Source organism: Diceros bicornis, chromosome 5, assembly GCF_020826845.1.
Source record: "Diceros bicornis minor isolate mBicDic1 chromosome 5, mDicBic1.mat.cur, whole genome shotgun sequence".
Classification (NCBI taxonomy): Eukaryota; Metazoa; Chordata; class Mammalia; order Perissodactyla; family Rhinocerotidae; genus Diceros; species Diceros bicornis.
The window spans coordinates 45,930,549-45,950,368 of NC_080744.1; the positions used below are offsets into that span (position 1 = coordinate 45,930,549).

At 32.9% G+C, this 19,820-nt stretch overlaps 2 protein-coding genes across 2 annotated transcripts in view; one reads left to right on the forward strand and one right to left on the reverse strand.

The window, feature by feature from the left end:
- Positions 1–17,376, forward strand: part of FGF7 (fibroblast growth factor 7) — a 61,519-nt gene extending 44,143 nt beyond the window's left edge. The window contains exons 2-3 of the mRNA XM_058541548.1: positions 15,958–16,061; positions 17,139–17,376. Of these exons, the coding sequence (XP_058397531.1) occupies positions 15,958–16,061; positions 17,139–17,333 (299 nt within the window). The 3' untranslated portion in view covers positions 17,334–17,376. The remainder of the gene's footprint in view (positions 1–15,957; positions 16,062–17,138) is intronic.
- The window catches only part of FAM227B (family with sequence similarity 227 member B), a 202,071-nt gene that overhangs the window by 121,892 nt on the left and 60,359 nt on the right, over positions 1–19,820 (reverse strand). The window lies entirely within an intron of this gene.

The window sequence follows — 19,820 nt, forward strand, 5'->3', positions numbered from 1 at the left end:
AATGTAACTATTATGCATTAGACCTCCTTGTTTAGACTGCTAGCAAAGAGTGTGTGCCTAAAAATACCTAAAAGAGCCAATGGCCAAAAAGGCTTTAAATCATGCTTTAATTTTTCAATGCTGTTTACCAGCATGGTGTGAAACAAAAGTGTTTAGAATTATCTTATTGCCTGGGTGGCAGAATATTTAAATACAAGTTAAACAACAAAAGTTTACAGGACGTATTAATAGTTAAAATAGAGGGATGAAGTGGACGTGTGGTTTATCTTCTAAGCTAGTATCTCTATGAATTAGATGGGGCCTGAGATCTCCTGACTCCTAGAGCTAGATGTAAGCAAAATGTTAATGAAAGTTTCCATAACTTCTTCCTTTTATGACCATTTTCCCCTTTCAGTTTCATTCTTTGTGCGCTTGTGCTCATTCCCTTCTAGCAAAATCAAATTCTGCTCTTGGAGAAGATATGGTCACTTATACCATAGTATGAATTTATGTCTATGTGTTACCTCTCCCAGGTACATTTGTACTTTGAACCTTATCTCTAATCCCATGTAAGGAAAAGTTTAGTTTCCTTTTGAAGATATTTTAGACTTTAGGGAAATCCAGAAAACAGGAGAGATTTTTCTAGATGGTAGGAAGACATCATTTCCATTTCACATAAAAATCTGATATTTTTTTCACATTTTCTGGGATTATGGTATACGCACCTCTTCTGATAATTTTGGAACCATTCTTAGAACAAAGTAAAGTGTTGTATGTAATAGATGTCCATACTTTACATGATCAGATAAAGACTTCTTACCAAATAAAAGTTTAGAATCTACAGAGATTACAGGACAAAGAGTATTCCTCCTGATTGATTCAGGGAACAGGCTTTCCCTGGCCCAAAGGAGAAAACTGGTCCCCTTGTGTTCCAGAGAGGCCATAAATGATAAGGAAAAGGTCAGTAAATTGGTATAGAAATTTAATTCTGTGCAATACAGTTCAACGATGTTTCCATAACATTCTTCAGTAATATGCCACTGGAATTATCCTATTTGTTGCACAATTGAACAGTTTGCTTCTAATTCTGGCCTAGTTCTAACCCTGCTGAAAGAAGCTGTTGCAACTCAAATTCTTTCAAAAGAAAACATTGCCATCACTGTACCACATGCTAATGTATTTTCTAAAGATTTTCAAGTGTTTTATTAATTTTTTTAATAAATCCCTGAATTACGTGATTCTTTTTACTTAACCTGACTAGTCATTTAAGTGGTTTTTGACATCATTATAGAATAGATATAGGATTGATAAGAACTATAATTGATTTATCCTCTGTTGATGATCATGGAGTGGAATTAATTCTCTTGCTACAGGACATTTCAGTTATATTTGATACCAGCAATTATGCAATCATGAGGAGCTGTTTTGAGTTTCATGCTGGATTGATGGGAATTTTGGGTTTTGGTAATAATTTATCTACTTGTGTTTCTTTCTTGCTGGCTTTGATTTGATTAGTTTTCTAATTTCTTTTAGTGTAGTCGAAGGGTCTGTCTTAGATCTGTTATTTAACATTACAGGGCATGCTTTTTTAGGGTAAAGTGATCCAAAGACAAGATTAGCATTATCAACCATATGTATTAATTGTTATCTTACAATAGTGGAATCTAGGGTTTGTGGGAAAAGTAAGAGAACCTGGAACCTGCTGGAGGACACTATTTCCACAAAGTCCTTTGTGTCACCTACTCCAAGTGAAAGTCATTAAGGAAATGTGGGGAAAATGAATCCACTTCTTTTCTAACTCAAACTTTGCATCATTGCCTCTAGGCAGCAAAGTCAGCATGTGCACAGCATACCCACCTAATGGTCCTAATCTAACACTAGCCTGAAAAAAGAGATTTGTCTTCCATGTTAAGCAGTCACTCTGCTTACCTGATGGAACTAATTTATTTCAACCTAAGATAATTTGGTGTTTGTTTGTTTCAGTATAACTTTTGAGGAAGTCGATTTTGAATAACACACATACATTACTAAAGGTCACCTGCTTATGCTTCAGGTTGACATCTAGAAACAAAATACTGGCAGCTACATGTTCTTAAGTGACTATATCTTATATAACTTTGAAATTTTGATAAAACTTGGTTCATGGTAAAAGTCCAATGCATAAGTCATTTACAAGAAAATAAATGACTCATAAACCATCTTAAAAACAAATTTAAGACTGAAACAAATTTAAAATGGTACATGAGTCATTTATTTTCTTAGAAGCAATTTATCTACAATGGTTAATGTGAGACTTTGTTGCTCTGCTTTCAGACATATTTGCATGAAAGAATTATTTCTCAGTTAGAGGTAAATATAACATTCATTTCACTGAGTATCGTCTACACACAAAACTGCTGTTTCTTCCAGAGATATTCTTAAAATTAAATGTAATTCTATTTCTATTTGAAGGGTATGGAGCATTAAAATTAATCATCAAAATATTTTATAATTGATTCTAATAAATTATATATGATTTATAAGTATTATTTTATTTCATTCTAACATCTTAGACCAACAAATCATTTGGCTTTTAAAGCACAACAACTTTTATTCCCTTTCTTACAGTCAAAACAGAAAAAACAGATTTTTTTTCAATTGAGGCCAAAACAGTGACTTATGGATTAAATTATTTGCTGTCATTAAGAATTCAATAAATAATTTGTTTAAATACTCTGATTTTACTAAAAGGCAGACTAAAAGTAGTTGAGAACCTTATTTACAACAACTACTGGCATTAGTGAATGAACTATTCTTAATTACCAGGATGTAGGTCACAACTAAGCTATGCCTTTAAAAGTGGTTGATAAATAACAATAATATGATTGAGAAGCCACTGGCTAAAATATACTGCCATTACCTTTCAAAATTTTATGACTGTAGGAAGTCATAATAATAAACAAATTCAAAATGAGAAATAATGATAAGGAAAGAGAACTGAGGAACTATCTGTCCACATCAACCAAAGAATTCTCACAGTACAATTAAAGAGTTCTGTGATTCCCTTTTATCAACAGAGGAAGGTATTAAAAAGATATGGTAATTATGTTTCAATGCATGTCTTAACACTAGTAAAATTTAAGCCCTACATACAATTACAGTCAAACTGGGACATTCTGATTTGCTCATCTTTTGAAGACCTCAGTATTGTGATCAGAGCATGAAAAATGATGAAATTCCAGGATGTGATTGTAGATGGTGGATTAAAGAGGGAAGCAGGGGTAGGGGAGCACAGGTGAGGACACTTCAAGTGACACCTACAGATATTCCTCCAACATTGGGAACACTGAGTAAATACTATTAAAAAAATTAACAACACTAATATTATCACCATATTTTTAAAAGTCTGATATCTTCTGAAATGTTTTAGTGCTATGCAAAATTATTGTTTATTGCTAATAAACAATTCTGTTAATATATCACATCTAGTACAGATAGAATTTTATTGTGGATTTAGATCACAAAGTGATTTGCTTATGCCAATTGTAGAAATAAGATACAGAAAACTGCCATCATTTCAAACTCAATATCTTCATAAAACTCAAACACATTATCAGTCCCACCGCAGTAAAAATAGCATCCCCCTAAATTTTCTTATGTACTCATTCTCAAAATGTGCCAGGTTTGAAACTGTCCCTGACTTCTCCAACTTCCTTTCCTTCTGCAACATCCATTGGGCCTAGAAGTCGAGGAAATGGGCATAGCAAGAAGAGTGAGGAAACGGGATAGAAATAATTTGATTCATTGCTGTCAAGCATATGTTATTTGCATTCTATCATATTCGCTGAAAAAAGCTAGGCTTGACATCAAATCACTTATGCTCCACTTCCTAGAAGATTAACAAAGTATGGAAGTAGTGAAAAGGGGATCAGCCAGAAAGAATGAAAAGAAATGCCTCCCGAAACTCAACAGCTTGCCAGGAGAAATTCCAGGATGTAAGGACAGCAATGAAACTACTTGGAGTGACTTGGGATGTATTTATTATGTTTGCCCTTGTGTCTGAGATGGTCACCAATCATGTGTAACACAAATAAAAGCTGTTTTTCTTGGCTAGATGTGAAAGTGAAAAGGCTTGAGATACTCCTTCCTATGCAACAGCTTATTAGAGAAGACAAGTATTTTTAGAGAGGGTAAAAAAACTAATTCAGGAAGGAAGCCAAGAGGAAAAAAATCTAAAGAGGCTAGGGAATCCAAACTATCATAAAGAATATGACAAATGGAATAAATTGATACTGAGAAGAAAGAGAACATACATGCAGAGTGCTGAACATAGTTAAGTACTCAATAAATCGTTTTCTTCACAAATAAGCAATTATACCATTGTAACCAAGAATAGCAAATCTGGTCTTTCTGAAAGGTTCGCAACAGCATCTCATGCTTTATGTAACAATAAGTAGCATTCAGAAAAGCTAGCTGAAATTAGGTCATGCCCTGGCTAGGAAGCAATTGAACACAGGTTTGACACAGCTTACTAGGGGGGCTGGAGTACTCCTGACATGTGTATCAAGATGTAAAGGAGAGCCTGTGAAGATTCATCAAGCTAACGGAATGCTGACACATATGGGAATGAATGACAGCAGCAGAAGAAACTTGGGATCTCCAATGACATTGAAGTTCTGAATAGGAAAATGAAAGACATGAGAGCACAGGTGTTGTTTTGTTTTCTTCCTCTAGTTTAATCTCATGACTTTAGAAATGAAAAAAGCCGTGAAAGTAAACACCTAGCTATTAACAATAGTGTTGAAAACAGGACTTGTCTTTCTCACTGGTGGCTTAGAATAACTGAAAAAAGAGGCTTCTGTATTATTATGTGCATTTTATGAAGAATGTGTCTGATAAGAAAATGAAATTGAGGTGCATTAGTTAAGATTAGGTTTGGCTTAAAAAAATCACTTATTTCTCCATCCAATAAACATCTGAAGAAGTGACAACTCTGCTCCACAAAAATATTTGGGAGTTTCCAGGCTCTACTGAGCTCACTGTTCCACAGTCACTTTGTTCTCATAATCTAAGGTAGAATCCATATTCCATCAGAAAAATGGAATAAAGGAAGATAAAGCAGGAACAGAAGGCTCATGCTGGCTACATCTTACGGAAGATTTCTGAGAGTTGCCATGGGACTCTTTGCTTACATCGCATCAGCTAGAACTTGGTCACATGCCACACTGAGCTGCAAGGAAGACTGGAAATGTAATGTTTATTTTGTGCAGCCAGCTAAACATTCTATTGCTATGGAAGAAGAGGACAATGGAAATTGGGGAACGATGAATAGTCTTTGTTAAGAAAGTTGGGGAGAAAAATGCCTGTATATGATTGAATAAATGAATGACATAATGAATGACATTGTGCTGTCATAAGCTTGAAGACTGAAGGACTGCAGGTATGACAAGGAGAGAACAGAAAGCTCAGTATGCCTCATGAGAAAAGAACCAGGATCAAAATGTATAACTTCAAACGGGTATAAAAAAGCACAGAATGCAGTGATTAATAGTAGATGGAAAAGAACTACATAACATTGTACATTAGAAATGAAGACATCTCTCAGGTTTGCCAATGACAAATAAATGAAAGGAATAGCTAATACGTTGGGTGCAATAATTTTCTCATATACTCACAGATCGTTTATTTATGATTTATTCCTCGTCAATTGATAAACAGGATTTGAGGTGGCTGAGTTAAAACTTAAAAAATTGTGATAAGCAGGAATAGTGAATATTACACAGAAACATAAAGATCTAAACTTTAGTGAAAAAATAAGTTGCATGACGACAAGACACAGAAGATGTGATTGACTCACATGAATAAAATCCTGGGCATTTTGCAAACTCAATACAAGCCATCAGTGTGTCACTGCTTCTAAAATAGTCAACATAATCTTAGGTTGAATTAAGAAATTCAACTCACCATTTCTCAAGAAATTGTATGTGCACCACCTACAGGTTTCCAAGGTACTTGGGGGATTAATTTAACTAAAGGCATAAAACAATCTTTTCCCAACTTCTATATATTTTTTAAAAAATCAATTATATATTTTTCCATTTTAGAAAAGAATGGTTTGAGTGCCTCCACAGACATATCAATATGGATACCTGGCAATTAGAGATGAGATAAATTTGCTCATGACTTAGTTAACGCATCCTTTCATCATTTAATCAAATCATGATGGTTCGCTCTATTATATAAATAGATTCATTCATTGTCATATGTTGTTAAATTTATAACCTTAACAGGCTGTTGCTTAACAGTAGGAAGCAGAAAGGACACACTGCCTTAAAGATAAGTTAATAAGAAGCATAAAAATAACTCCACAATTCACTTTTAGACAATCTTCTCCAGATCAGTAAAGTACTAGTGCCTAGAATAGGGTCTGGCAATAGTCAACACTCAATAAATATTTGTTACATAATTTTGCATATTGCAGAAAATATTGTAATAATCATATTGGAGTTGGCTTCACTTTTGGGGAGTATAATGACTCTCTACATCTTCAATACTTTATTTATGGAGCACTATTTGCAAATAGCAGAATGATACTATTTCTCCTATCTCATAATTTAGAAACTAAAATAAATTGTAAAAATAAGTGAGCTAATTTTTTAAAAGCATAGACTAAAAGGATTCAAATAACCAGATCAGAGTAAGAAAGTGTGTTTTGTCATCTTTAATGCTATGACTTTTATATTTTAATTTACATTTATTTTAATGCATTTCAAGTCTGCACATAACACATAAGGTCATTTTGAAATTTATTTGTTCATGAATCATGCTTTTTTACATAATTAATTAAGAAAAACAAAGAAACATTCATTTGTTAAAAGAGAATAGTTGATATTTGTCTTTATATACAAAATATGATTTATTATAGTGAAATAAACTTGATAAAATAACCTTGAAAAAATACTAATCTGAAATAAAATTTCTTTTTAATAGGCACACTTTTCATTATATCAAATGCCAAAATAGTGAAATGATTAAAAATATTCTTAAGGAAGATGGTGAGATTATATCACTGTGGTTTATAGTCTATATGAAGGAAAATAATAAAAAATATTCTGTCTTAGGCTATCTACATCTATATCGATCTAGTTCTTGCTGAGAAACTGGTTTTAAGTAAATAATACAGCTGATGAAGAGTCCATCTGTATGAGGCAGAGCCGAAGAAATTACAGATGCTTTGCCTGATGGGGGCATAACCAATGTCTTTATCTCTTTGAATGGCTGTTATGTCATATTCTGCATAGCTTCGGAGGCTATATCTAAGGGCATTTAGTAACACCTAGGATCGGAGCTACCTGTAAATGTAATGAGCAACTTCAGAGTCGGTAACTAACAATAAATTAATGTGGGTACACAGCAGACAGACAGAAACACCGAGAGGGCAAAACAAGACAGCCAATATAAGGTAAAAGAGAGGCATTGCATCAGTAAAAAAAGGAACGGAGTATTTAATAAATAATGTTGAAACAACTAACTAGCTATTTGCAGGAATAAAATACCAGTTTAGAGTCTCATCTCACACCCTACCCCCAAATTAATTCCAGATTAATTTAAGAGATATATTTAAAACTCAAACTATAAATGTATTTCAGACAGTGCAATAGAAAAAAGACCTTTAAACTTAAAGAACAATATAAGAAATTATCAAAAAAGGTCTATAGATATGGCAACACAAAAATTAATCATTTTTGAAGAAATTAATACATCAGGGTAGTGCAGGACTAGAGAAACAGCGAGGATTAGGAATAGAACAAGGGATGCCAAGAGTACCAAAAGATGCATAAAACGAATTTATGACTATTGAAAAAAAGTCTTGGATTTGGTACTTAGGCAGTCATTGATGATCTTGAAGACAGAAAGTGAATAAAGACATTAGAAGTTAGAACGCAAGAGCTAAATTGAGGAAAAGTGAGCACATTTAGTCTATGTTCAAGAAATTTGGTGCTAGTGAAAGGGAACCTGGATAGTCTTTTGAAAAGATTTCAGAATTAAGGGCGGGGACATTTTATTTGGCTCATAGGCACAGAGCCTAGAGCCTTTGAAAACCTCCAGGGCTTACAAATATATTTAAAACTTTAAAATTAAGATATTGGCAGTAAATTTGAAAAGAAAATAAAAAATAGAGATTAGCAAATATTTAACATGTGAAACATACCATTATGCCAACTTCATTATTTATTAAATTTATTTTATTAATAATTTTTTCATAACATTTGAAAACAATTTGATCAAGTTTTTTTTACTTTGCAAGAATTCCCAAGAATGTACAATATTTGCAGAAAATGTATATAGCTAATAGTAAATTCAATGAATTACCTTAGGCCAAATAATTTCAAAAGAAAATTTATACAAAACTTTAAAATAATTATAAAATACTGTATTTAATAAGAAATATGGATGTATTTTAATGTTTGATCTGTGTAGGATGGTCTCAGGAAACAACGGTATCTAGAGTCTATGAAGATCTTAAAACAGCCCTGATCGAGAGAAAAATTTGGAAAGCGGATTTCTGTCATCAAAAGGCAAGAAAGGAAGAGAGGGAGTAAAGATGTCCAAGAGAGACAAGAGGAGAGAGAATCAAGGATCTACTGTTCTTTGAGGGCAATTCTTTTGAATTTACAATAGCAAACACGCACACATACACACTTAGTAATAACTGAAGCAATTACATGCAGGATATGTAAAAAATATAACACTGAGATACAGGATTTTAATATGTCAAAAATATGGCACATATTTAGAAAAATTCTTTGCTACCCTTGTAATTGTGACAGTGTACAAAAGTCATGGCAGTATAAACACATAGCCTTACTCTTTAATTAAAGCCATACTAACATTAAACTAGTAACAAAGTTGATGAAACACGAATGTTTTACATAGTTTACTATTTACTTAATTTAATTATAATTTGAACTTTGTGTTTTGAAATCTCATCAAGAAATTCTCCAGACATTTTGGAGCACATTGAGCATTTATGTATGCATGTGCCATGGAGATTCTATGAGTTTATACCCATGTATACAGAGAGTTATATAAAATAGCCAAAGACATTCAACCCCAAATGTAAGGGTACAATATACAAAGTACAGTCAAACTGCAACTGAACAGACCAGGAGAAATAGAATTAACTTAGAAAAGCTGTTTTCAAACTTTTTAGTCTTGAGACCACTTGACACTCTTAAAAATTATTGAGGACGCCAAACAGCTTTTGTTCATATGGGTTATAACTACTGATACTTCTTGTATTAGAAATTTAAACTGAGACATTTGAAAACATTTGTTTATTAACTTATTTAAAAATCACAATAATAACCCATTACAGGTCACTGTGTGATAACATTAGCATAGGAAGAAAGTGAGGTTTACACAGTTCCAGTCATTTTCTCTTCTTATCTACTCTGCACATCCAATTAATTTTCCTAAAACACAATTTATAGCCTGACATTTTTCAAATTTCAAACCTCCACTGACTCCTCATTTTCTACAAATAAAAGTTAAAATTCCTTAAATCAGCAATCAAGGCCCTCAACAATCTGGTAGTAACCATAACTCCTTTTCCACTTCCTCCTATTATTTGGATACACTTCCTATTCCAGACAGATAGCGCTAGTTTCAATCTTCTGAACATGACTTTTGAATCTTTGCCTCTGTGGTCTTATATATACTTGTCTCTCTCAATTAGCCTGATGGTCCCCTTCTATGTTTCCATTCTGTCTATGTCAACCTTACCTATCCTAGGAGATGTAGTTCAAGCTCTATTTGTTTCTCAAACCCTCCCTTGACCACTTAGGATATATGCAACACCTCTTTCTTCTGAATTTCTATTGAATTGATTTTCCATCCCGTTCTTTTTAGCAATTGGCATATACTGCTGGGTATCATTCATTATCTTTTTCTGTAGAAAGAGAAAATCCTAACTAAATTTTGATACATATTTTATTAATATCCAGATATTTTGATGACATCACAATGAAAGTCATCAGATCAGCTTTCTAAAATATTATTGGACCTCAGTTATTTTTCCATCTCAATATACCTGAGAGATATCGCACACTTACAAGTGTAGTAGTGGCCTGTATATAGAATATTTGTATTTCCTACACTTTCAAAAGCGTGTTTGCATTATAACCTTACTCCTCACTACTGTCCATAATTCACAAAGAGAAGTCATCAGCTTGGTAAGCAGATCTTAATCACCAAAGACCTTATTAATAATACTTAATAATAACCCCCAGATGTACTACATATTTGAGAGAAGAATAGTAAAAAATGCTAGCATAGTTTCTTATACACTCAGTCATATATTATTAATTAAAATCCAGACTGCATTTTTTAAATTAATAGACTTTGTTTTTGAGAACAGTTTTAGATTTACAGAAAAATTGAGTAGACAATGAAGTTTCCATATATCACACCCATCCCCTCACTGTTCCTTTATTATGAACATCTTGCATTAATGTGGTACATTGTTATAATTAATGAACCAATAATGATACATATTGTTAACTAAAGTCCACAGTTTACAGTCAGGTTCACTCTTTGCCTTGCATAGTTCTATGTGTTTTGATAAATGCATAATATCATACAGAATAGTTTCACTGCCTTAAAAATCCCATGTTTCACATTTCATCCTTTCTCCTCTCTCCCCAAGCCCCTGGCAACCACTGATATTTTTACTGTCTCTATAGTTTAGCCTTTTCCAGAATGTCATACAGTTGGAATCATACAGTGTGTAGCCTTTCAGAATGACTTCTTTCACTTAGCAATATGAATTTAAGTCTCCTCCATGTCTTTTTGTGGCTTGATAGCTCAATTCCTTTTATTGCTGAATTAATATTCCAATGTATGGATGTACCATAGTTTGCTTATCCATTCATCTATTGAAGGACATTTTGGTTGCTTCCAGTTTTCGTCATTATGAATAAAACTCTGCTGTAAACATTCATGTTCAGGTTTTTGTGTGGATATGTTTTCAACTCAATTGGGTAAATACTTAGGGGCAGGATTGCTGGAGCGTATGGTAAGAGTATGTCTGGTGTACAGTAAGAAACTGCCAAACTCTCTTCCGAAGTGGCTGGCTATTTTTGCATTCCCACTAGAAATGAATGAGAGTTCTGGTTGCTCTGCATCCTTGTCTGCATTTAGTTTTGTCAGTTTTTTTACTTGTAGTCATTCTAATAGTTGTATAGTGGTATCTCATTGTCATTTTAACTTGCAACCCCCAATGACATATGATGATGAGCATATTTTCATATGCTTATTTGCCATCTGTGTATCTTCTTTGGTGAGGCATCTGTTCAGATCTTTTGCCCGCTTTTTAAATGGATTTCTTGTTTTCTTATTGTCTTTATTTTGGATATACTGGATTTATTTTTGGATATATGTATGTATTTGGATGTACTTTTATGGTATAAAATGAATGGAATCTATAGCCTTAAATATAATATAAATATATAATGGTTAAAATTTCCCACTCAACAATCCAGGCTTGACAGAAAATCATAAAAGTTACATTTAACAAAAATTTTTTCTTTGTTCTTGTTCAATTCTTAGTTTTAATGTGTCCAAGAAAGTATATTTGGTCAAGGACAAAATTAAATGTTCTGATTGGACTAATGACCATTAAACCATTGCCTCCACTTATTTTCAACTTTAAAATAATTTTTAGTTATCGTGCTAGCACATTTATAGTTATATATGTCCCCTTAAAACTTTAAATATAAAGCTTAAAAGGTTCAGGGAAAAGAAATATTTAAGGATCTGGGATAGGGGGCAGTTTCTGGGAGACACTAAAATTTTTTTTTCACTATCAACTTGTGAAAAGACATGGAGGAAAATTAAACACATATTACTAAGTGAAAGAAGCCAGTCTACAAGGCTACCTATTGTATGATTCCAACTATGTAACATTCTGGAATCTGGAAAAAGAAAAACTATGGAGACAGTAAAAAGATCAGGGGTTGCCAGGGGATGGGGGTAAGAGAAAAGGATAAATAGACAGAGAACTGAGGATTTTTAGAGCAAGAAAAATACCCTGTATGATACCATAATGATGGATACATGCCCAAACTTATAGAATGTGCAAAACCAAGAGTAAACCATAATGTAAACTATGGACTTTGGGTGTCAATGTAGGTTCATTAGTTGTATCAAATGTACCACTCTGGTGAGGGATGTTGATAACAGGGGAGGTTATGCATGTGTGGGGGCAGGGGGTATATGGGAAATCTCTGTACCTTCCCCTCAATTTTGCTGTGAATCTAAAACTGCTCTAAAAAATATATTCTTAAATTTCTTTTCAAACAGGAAAGTTAAAACACTTTAAAATCATAAATGCTATTGGTAATAAGAACGAAGAATTAGCATTAATTTTTGAAATACATTAGAGGAACACCTAAAATTCTGGAAGTAGATATTGGAGAATTTTTTTTAAAGTAATAGCAATTTATACTAAAGTTCCTCACTTCTCATTGCAAGTATGATTTAGGTTTAAATAATAAATAGGTAAAAAGGTTGACAAATTCATGAATGATTAAACCATAGGAAAAAAAATAGGGAAGCCATTTTGGGCATATTCCCTAGTTTGTAAGAGTGACATCCTAAGTAATGAATTGATGCTGTTGTTGATGATATTGTTGACAGAAATATTGTTAATAAGGCTAAATGGCAAATTTATTTAATATATTGTTTTATTTTTCATGTTCTATTGTGTGAGCTGATCTCTCTCTCTTTTAATTTTTTGAACTCTATCATTATGCTACCACAATCATTATGTTAAAAATTTGATGCGCCCATGCAATATGCCTTACATATTTGGGGACAGATTCACTGTGTTACTTACGCACATAAACTTCTCTTAAACATAAATCCAGATCCACAAAAAGATACACTCTAATATTTGTCTTATATAAGGCAACAGATATACTGTAAACAAAAAGACCATGTACAATTAACTTATTTTGGTAGCTAACTTAATATCTGCACTCTCTATATTTTTATATTATATTTTCTAAGCAACTCCCTGGCTTCTGGTTTGGAGGGCAGGATTTAATAAGCTTACATAGCTAATTCTTCTACAGATCTTTGTGGGAAGATCTGTAGGAACATCACTTCCCAGTCTGCACTTGAACAAAAGAGTGGTAACTTCAGTTTCTTCATTCTTGGGTTTTCTTGAATAGAAGAGGGCACAGCACATGGCGCAAAACAGACTAGAAGGCTGGGGTTGATATGGGATTGGTTCTGCCAACACTACTTAATGCTCTCCCAAGCAATCTACTTTTAGATCTGTTGATTTCCTAGTGTAAGAAATTTTTTACATACATCACTTTAAGAATATTACTGAATCAGGAACCTTGCCTTTTTCAAGTCTATCCTCATCCCAGTTAAAGGTAGAATCTTTAAAGATTAAGCATCTTTTCATATGCTTATTTGCCATCTGTGTATCTACTTTGGTGAGGTATCTGTTCAGATATCTTGCCCACTTTTTAACTGGTTGTTAAAAATCTAAAGATTTTTTGATATCCTTAACCCCTGTATGTGGAGGGATAAGATTAACAATGTTCATCACCTATTGAGTGTCAGGGTGCAGAAAAAATATGGCGGGCAATGGACAGGCAGGGCATAGAGGAAAAGGGCCCGGAAGTGGGACAATATGAACCTATTGTCACGACTGGACTTAAAAGGGAAGGTGTCCACGTCTCATACTTAATAAGACCGCTATCATTCAACAGTTTTATTTTGTGGACGGTTGGCCTATAAAAGAAAAGACAGCAAACATTACAGATCTCATTCCCTAATTACAACTGAGCATGAAAGATACCCTAAACCTGTGCATCAGTATTCTCCTTTCCATCTAACAGAAAGTATAATATTGAATAAAGGGAAGAATAGCAGGAGTAAAGGAACTTGAAGGAAAGGAAAACATTGACTTCATAAATTTTTATAGTGGTAAGATTTTTAGAAACCAACTACTCCATATGTCCTTAAACAGATACATTTACTCAATTTTCAAGGTATTGCAAATATGTTGAATCGATTAATTTTGGCAGTATTCTTTGTTGTATTAGTACAAATTTAACCTCACTGGATTCTGCTGCACAGTGAATTATTTCCCTTTGATCTTCCTTTAATGAAGACGAAGAAGAGTTAGTTACCACACACAGGGCTCCAAGATGGCACGGTTTGTCTCTGAATTGAGCCTAACGTAGAATAGATTCTCAGTGAAGGTCTGTTGAATGTTGCATGAATGCATCAGCATCACATCCTCTATATGCTTGTAAGCATTGTTAAAATTTCCCTTAGCCTCCTCTTCAGGCCCGTGTTTTCCAAAAAGTTTTATTCTCTTTTAATTAAGGTGCATCTATGGATGTGTTTGCTGCTTATATTAGATTTTAACTTTTGGAGTTCAGAAACCAGGGCTGTTTTTCTTAATTTGTATCCTAAAATTACAGTTTGGTTCTATGCACTCTGACAATGCTTCCTAAATACTTAAAAAGATTAATATCCATTCCTTTGCATTTTCTTCATAGACTTCAGTTTCTAGATGAGCAGCTGTAGAACTGTCAACCGGATGAGCTCTGACAAGTGCTAAGCATAGTATACTGGGAAAATGGCTTCTTAATGCAGCACATATGTGAAACAGATGACAAATATTAGCTAGGCTACATTAATCCGAATGAAGTCAGTAACTATTTTATTCTCCAGATAGGAAAACTGAAAGGAAAATAATAAATAAGAGGATGAAGTGAAGTCACGGAATAAAAAATCAGATTTTTCCTTTAATTAAGTGAATATTTTAGAAAACATCTTTTGGAGACTTGATTTATGCAGATAATTTTCACTTGGAATTTTCTTTGCATTGTGTTAGGCACAGGAAAAAGAATGTCCCATGGCTGCACCTTCATGTTGAAAGTATAATTAACAGCAGTTATATAAAAAGGTTTGCTAAACTTTTAATTCCTACTTCAATTTTTTAAACTTTTCGAGATTTTACTGTATTTAGAATGAACCATTAAAATACAGTGCTTAAGGAAAAGATACATAATAAAAGAAAATAGTAAGTTAACATTCTTGTAGTAACTACATGTTTTATAAAAAAATTTCAACAAAGAGTAAAATATTAATTAGAAAGGTATAAAGTTATAAAAATCATACGAGCAGGATTCATAATTTGGTTTTAAATTGTCTTTTCATGTATCAAAAACTTACTATCAGTTAAAATATTTAATCTTTTTTTAAGGCAGTAGGCCCTGTTTACCACCATTTATAGTTACTTTAATCAGAATTTTATTCAATTTCAGTATATTCAAGAGATATTCTGTTAGCAATAATTTTTAAGATAGAGTTTCAATAGAAAAGTAAAGATGTTACCTTATTATATACTTTCATAGTATTATATAATGACTAAAAGCCAGATCATCCGGGTTCAAATTCCATTTCTGCTACTTAACAGCTGAGAGAATATGGGCAAATTACTTCTCTTTGCCTGAGCTTCTTGATCTGTAAACTGGGGATAACGAGAATACTTGCCTCACAGTCTATGGTGATAAGTAGATGAGTTAAAACATAAGAGCACTGGAACAATCCTTAGCATGTGGTATGAGTTCCATAAACATTACCTATTATTGTTATTATATTATAGTAAATTTGAAATGTCGTTCTAGAGAAGAAAAAGCTAAATTCAAATATGTAACTATTTCTTTGAATCTAGATATATTTTTCTACAAAATAAAAAATCAACAGTTTGCACTTTCCATATTTAATAAGAACAACTCTGGTGTTTGTGTGTATGCATTATGGGCAGGGGTTCTCAGACTGAGTAAATAATCACATTAACAATCTTAATAAGTTCCAACTGAAACAGAAATAAGAACAAACGGTCATTCTTGGGTAATTTGAAAAGCTGAGTGAATAATTGACATATCTCTCTATGATTCCTTGCAGATATCATGGAAATCAGGACAGTGGCCGTTGGAATTGTGGCAATCAAAGGGGTAGAAAGTGAATACTATCTTGCAATGAACAAGGAAGGAAAACTCTATGCAAAGGTATTGATAGTTGATAGCTTAGATTTAATTTTTCAAATTTTTGTCAAAAACATCTTGCCTTTCTGAAAAGTAAAAATAGAATTAATTTCTCTCCAACTACATAATTTAATAATTTCATTAAAACATTTTATATTCAAGCATTAAGAAAAATTGTTTTCTGTGTGACCCTGGACAAATTGCTTGAGCTCTCTGAACTTTGGTTTCTTCACCTGTAAAATGATTTGGATTAACTGACTCCAGTGGATCTTGCAAACTCTAAAATTCCATGTGCATTTTAGATACTGAAAATCTAAAATTTCCACTGTCAGTATTAAAGCTCTTTTTGTTAGAGTTCACCCAATTTGCACATTGCTGACATGAAAATTCTTGGGAAAAAAAATCCAGAAGTTCATTTATCAACATCAATCTCACAATCATGGGCTTTGAACTATAAGCATTCCCATTGTTTCCACTTTATCACAATGTGAAATGTGTAACAGTTCATCCCACTATCATAAAGTATAATTGACTTTCCTTTGTAGTCTCACAGCCTAGCATAATACCTGGCACAGGCTACTTACATAAAAATATAGGTTTAATTAAATGAGTGAATGAATGGTTGAATGGATGAACAAATAAATTAACTTTTTATTTTCTATCACTATCACAGGCAGCATTGTAGTAAATTAAGAAAAGTTGTGAAATATGTCCTTTAGTTGAGGGAGGCAGAGGCTCTGCTAATTATATCAAAATCTCAGTGGTTAGGGAATGAGTGTTTTGTGTATAGAAATACAAGAGCTGCTAAACTAGGGGGAAATAGCTCCTAATACTAAAGAATAGTAACAACTGACTGCCAAAAAGCTACATGATTGAAACTATGTTGCATAACTAAATGTGTATCATTTTATTTATTTTTAAAAATTTAAGATGTCTTTTTTTTTGCAAATACTCTAATCTATATCTAATAAACTGCATTATGCTCGCTCAAAAAAAAGTCATACATGTTTTGATTCTACCAAATATTACTGCTTACTCTTTTTTTAATTGAGCCCCTCTAAAAATCATTTGGATAATGTTGTTTGTTTGTTGTTTCAACAGAAAGAATGCAATGAAGATTGCAACTTCAAAGAATTAATTCTGGAAAACCATTACAACACATACGCATCAGCTAAATGGACACACAGTGGAGGAGAAATGTTTGTTGCCTTAAATCAAAAGGGGGTTCCTGTAAGAGGGAAAAAAACAAAGAAAGAACAAAAAACAGCCCACTTTCTTCCTATGGCAGTAACCTAATCATAGATGGTATATAAGAAACCAGTTTCAGCAGGGAGATATCTTTAAGTGGACTGTTTTCTTTCTTTTTTTCTTTTCTTTCTCTTTTTTTTTTTTTTTTTTCAGAGAAACCAAGAAAGGCTGGAAAACTACTGAAAAACTGATCAAGCTGGACTTGCGCATTTATGTTTATTTTAAGAGACTGCATTAAAGAAAGATTTGAAAAATATACACAAAAATCAGATTTAGTAACTAAAAGTTGTAAAAAATTGTAAAACTGGTTGTACAATCATGATGTTAGTAATAGTAATGTTTCTTCTTAAATTAATTTACCCTTAAGAGTATGTTAGATTCGATTATCTGATGATTATTTAAATATTCCTATCTGCTTATAAAATGGCTGCTATAATTATAATAATGCAGATGATGTTATGTAAAATATGTCGGACCTAAAGGCTGCTGGAATGATTTGTCAGATAATCAAGCCAATACTAACTATGGAAAGTGAGCAGTATTTGAAATGCTTTCTAGTGAAAAATTACAGTCCATTGAAACTCTAATCAGAAAAGAAGGAGTATTCTCAAAAATTCTATTAACGGAATTGAATCAAATAGGTAGTTTTACAAAAGTACAGGATTAGAACATGCTTGTACCTATGAATGAGAACAAAATTCCTAATGCTGCTCAAATTGAAAGGATATTGCTAAAGGAATGTTTTCAAAATCTTGTATATAAAATAGCAATAGCAACAGATGATAATACTGTACTTCATCTCACTTGCCACAAAATAACATTTTATAATCCCTAAAGGTAAAATTCAAAAATCTTTAAGTTTTTTTTTCAAGTAACATAACCTATCTTTTGTGTAATTCATATTTGGGAATATGGCTTTTAATAATGTTCTTCCCACAAATAATCATGCTTTTTTTCTGTGGTTACAGCATTAAACTCTATTTTAAGTTGTATTTGAACTTTATTGTTTTGTTATTTAAGTTTATGTTATTTATAAAAAAACAACCTTAGTAAGCTGTATCTGTTTCATATGCTTTTAATTCTAAAGCAATAACAAAACGGTTTGGCTCCACTGCAAGTTCCTCCTCCCCTTTGTGATCAACATCAAGTCTAGCACACAGTGCTTGGGCCAGCAAATCCTGGATCGCAGACAAAAACGACAGCCCGCAGCAATTCTTACAATAGATGTCTCACAGGGAACAATACAAAAATGTGAAATATGTTTTGCCACATACTCTTCTCAGTTAAATTGGATCATATAAGTAAAATCACTGCAGATAAAAGAACTTACAGGATTTCAAAGTTAGAGTATACTTGAGTGAGTAGAAAAGTACCATATTTTAAAAATATGCATATTTAAAGTTAGTAATTTTTCAAATCTCTAGAAATCTCTGCCATTCAAAATATGGCAGCATTGAAAGTTGTTAGATGGCAAGGGCACAATGCCCCAAATAGAATACAGTTGTCCCTCTGTATCTGCTGGGTATTGGTTCCAGGAGCCCCAGCCATACCAAAATCCGCAGATGCTCAAGTCTCTTATATAAAACGGCGTAGTATTTGCACATAACCAATGCACATCCTCCCATATATGTTCAATCATCTCTATATTACTTATAATACCTAATACAATGTAAATGCTATGTAAATAATTGTTATACTCTGTTGTTTACGGAATAATGACAAGAAAAAAGGTTTGCACATGTTCAGTACAGACGGAACCATCGTAGGCCTTTCATCCGTGGTTGGTTGAATCCACATATGTGGAACCATGGATATGGAGGGCTGACTGTATATAGTTAGGGATTTGGGGCCCTGAATATCATGAAGGCTTGAGGTCAGGCTACAGATAATGGGCTTATCAGAAAGATAAATTTCCACTTCTTAATTCTTCCACTGGCAGATCTTGGTAGCACTTTTATGTGCTCAAACATTTATCTAAATTAAACCCTTGGTATGCTAACCATGGCAGTTTTAATTTAAAAGTGTTTGTCATTCAATTCCCTTTATTTTATATAAATACGGTCTGGTAATACATTTATAGGTGAGAGTTACATGAAAAGGCTAAGTCAATAGAAACAACAGTAGATTCATTTCCGATAGATTCATTTGATTTTCTTGTGGCTCACCTATATGACCAGGCTGCAGGAAGATAGAAAGAACTGTCCTTCCTCGGATATACTCTAGGGAGATGCCATGAATGATGTTCTTAAGTGCTCTCTGATTCAAGGGCCTTGCTAACCTAGTTCCTAGATCAGGCTTCTGTGACTGGAGTCTTGTGAACATATCTAGGGCAGAGGAGGATCTGTGTTTTTCATATTTGTTGCCTTACTGCCTAGCAGAGAGTCTGTCTATAGTCAATTTTTTATATGAATTCATTCATATAAAATGTTTGAATATCAAAGAAAATTCATAATGAGACTAATCTTACTTCATTTTTAAAAGTTAGGGTGAAACATTATTATATGGAAATTTAAACAGAAATAGTGTATATACCTA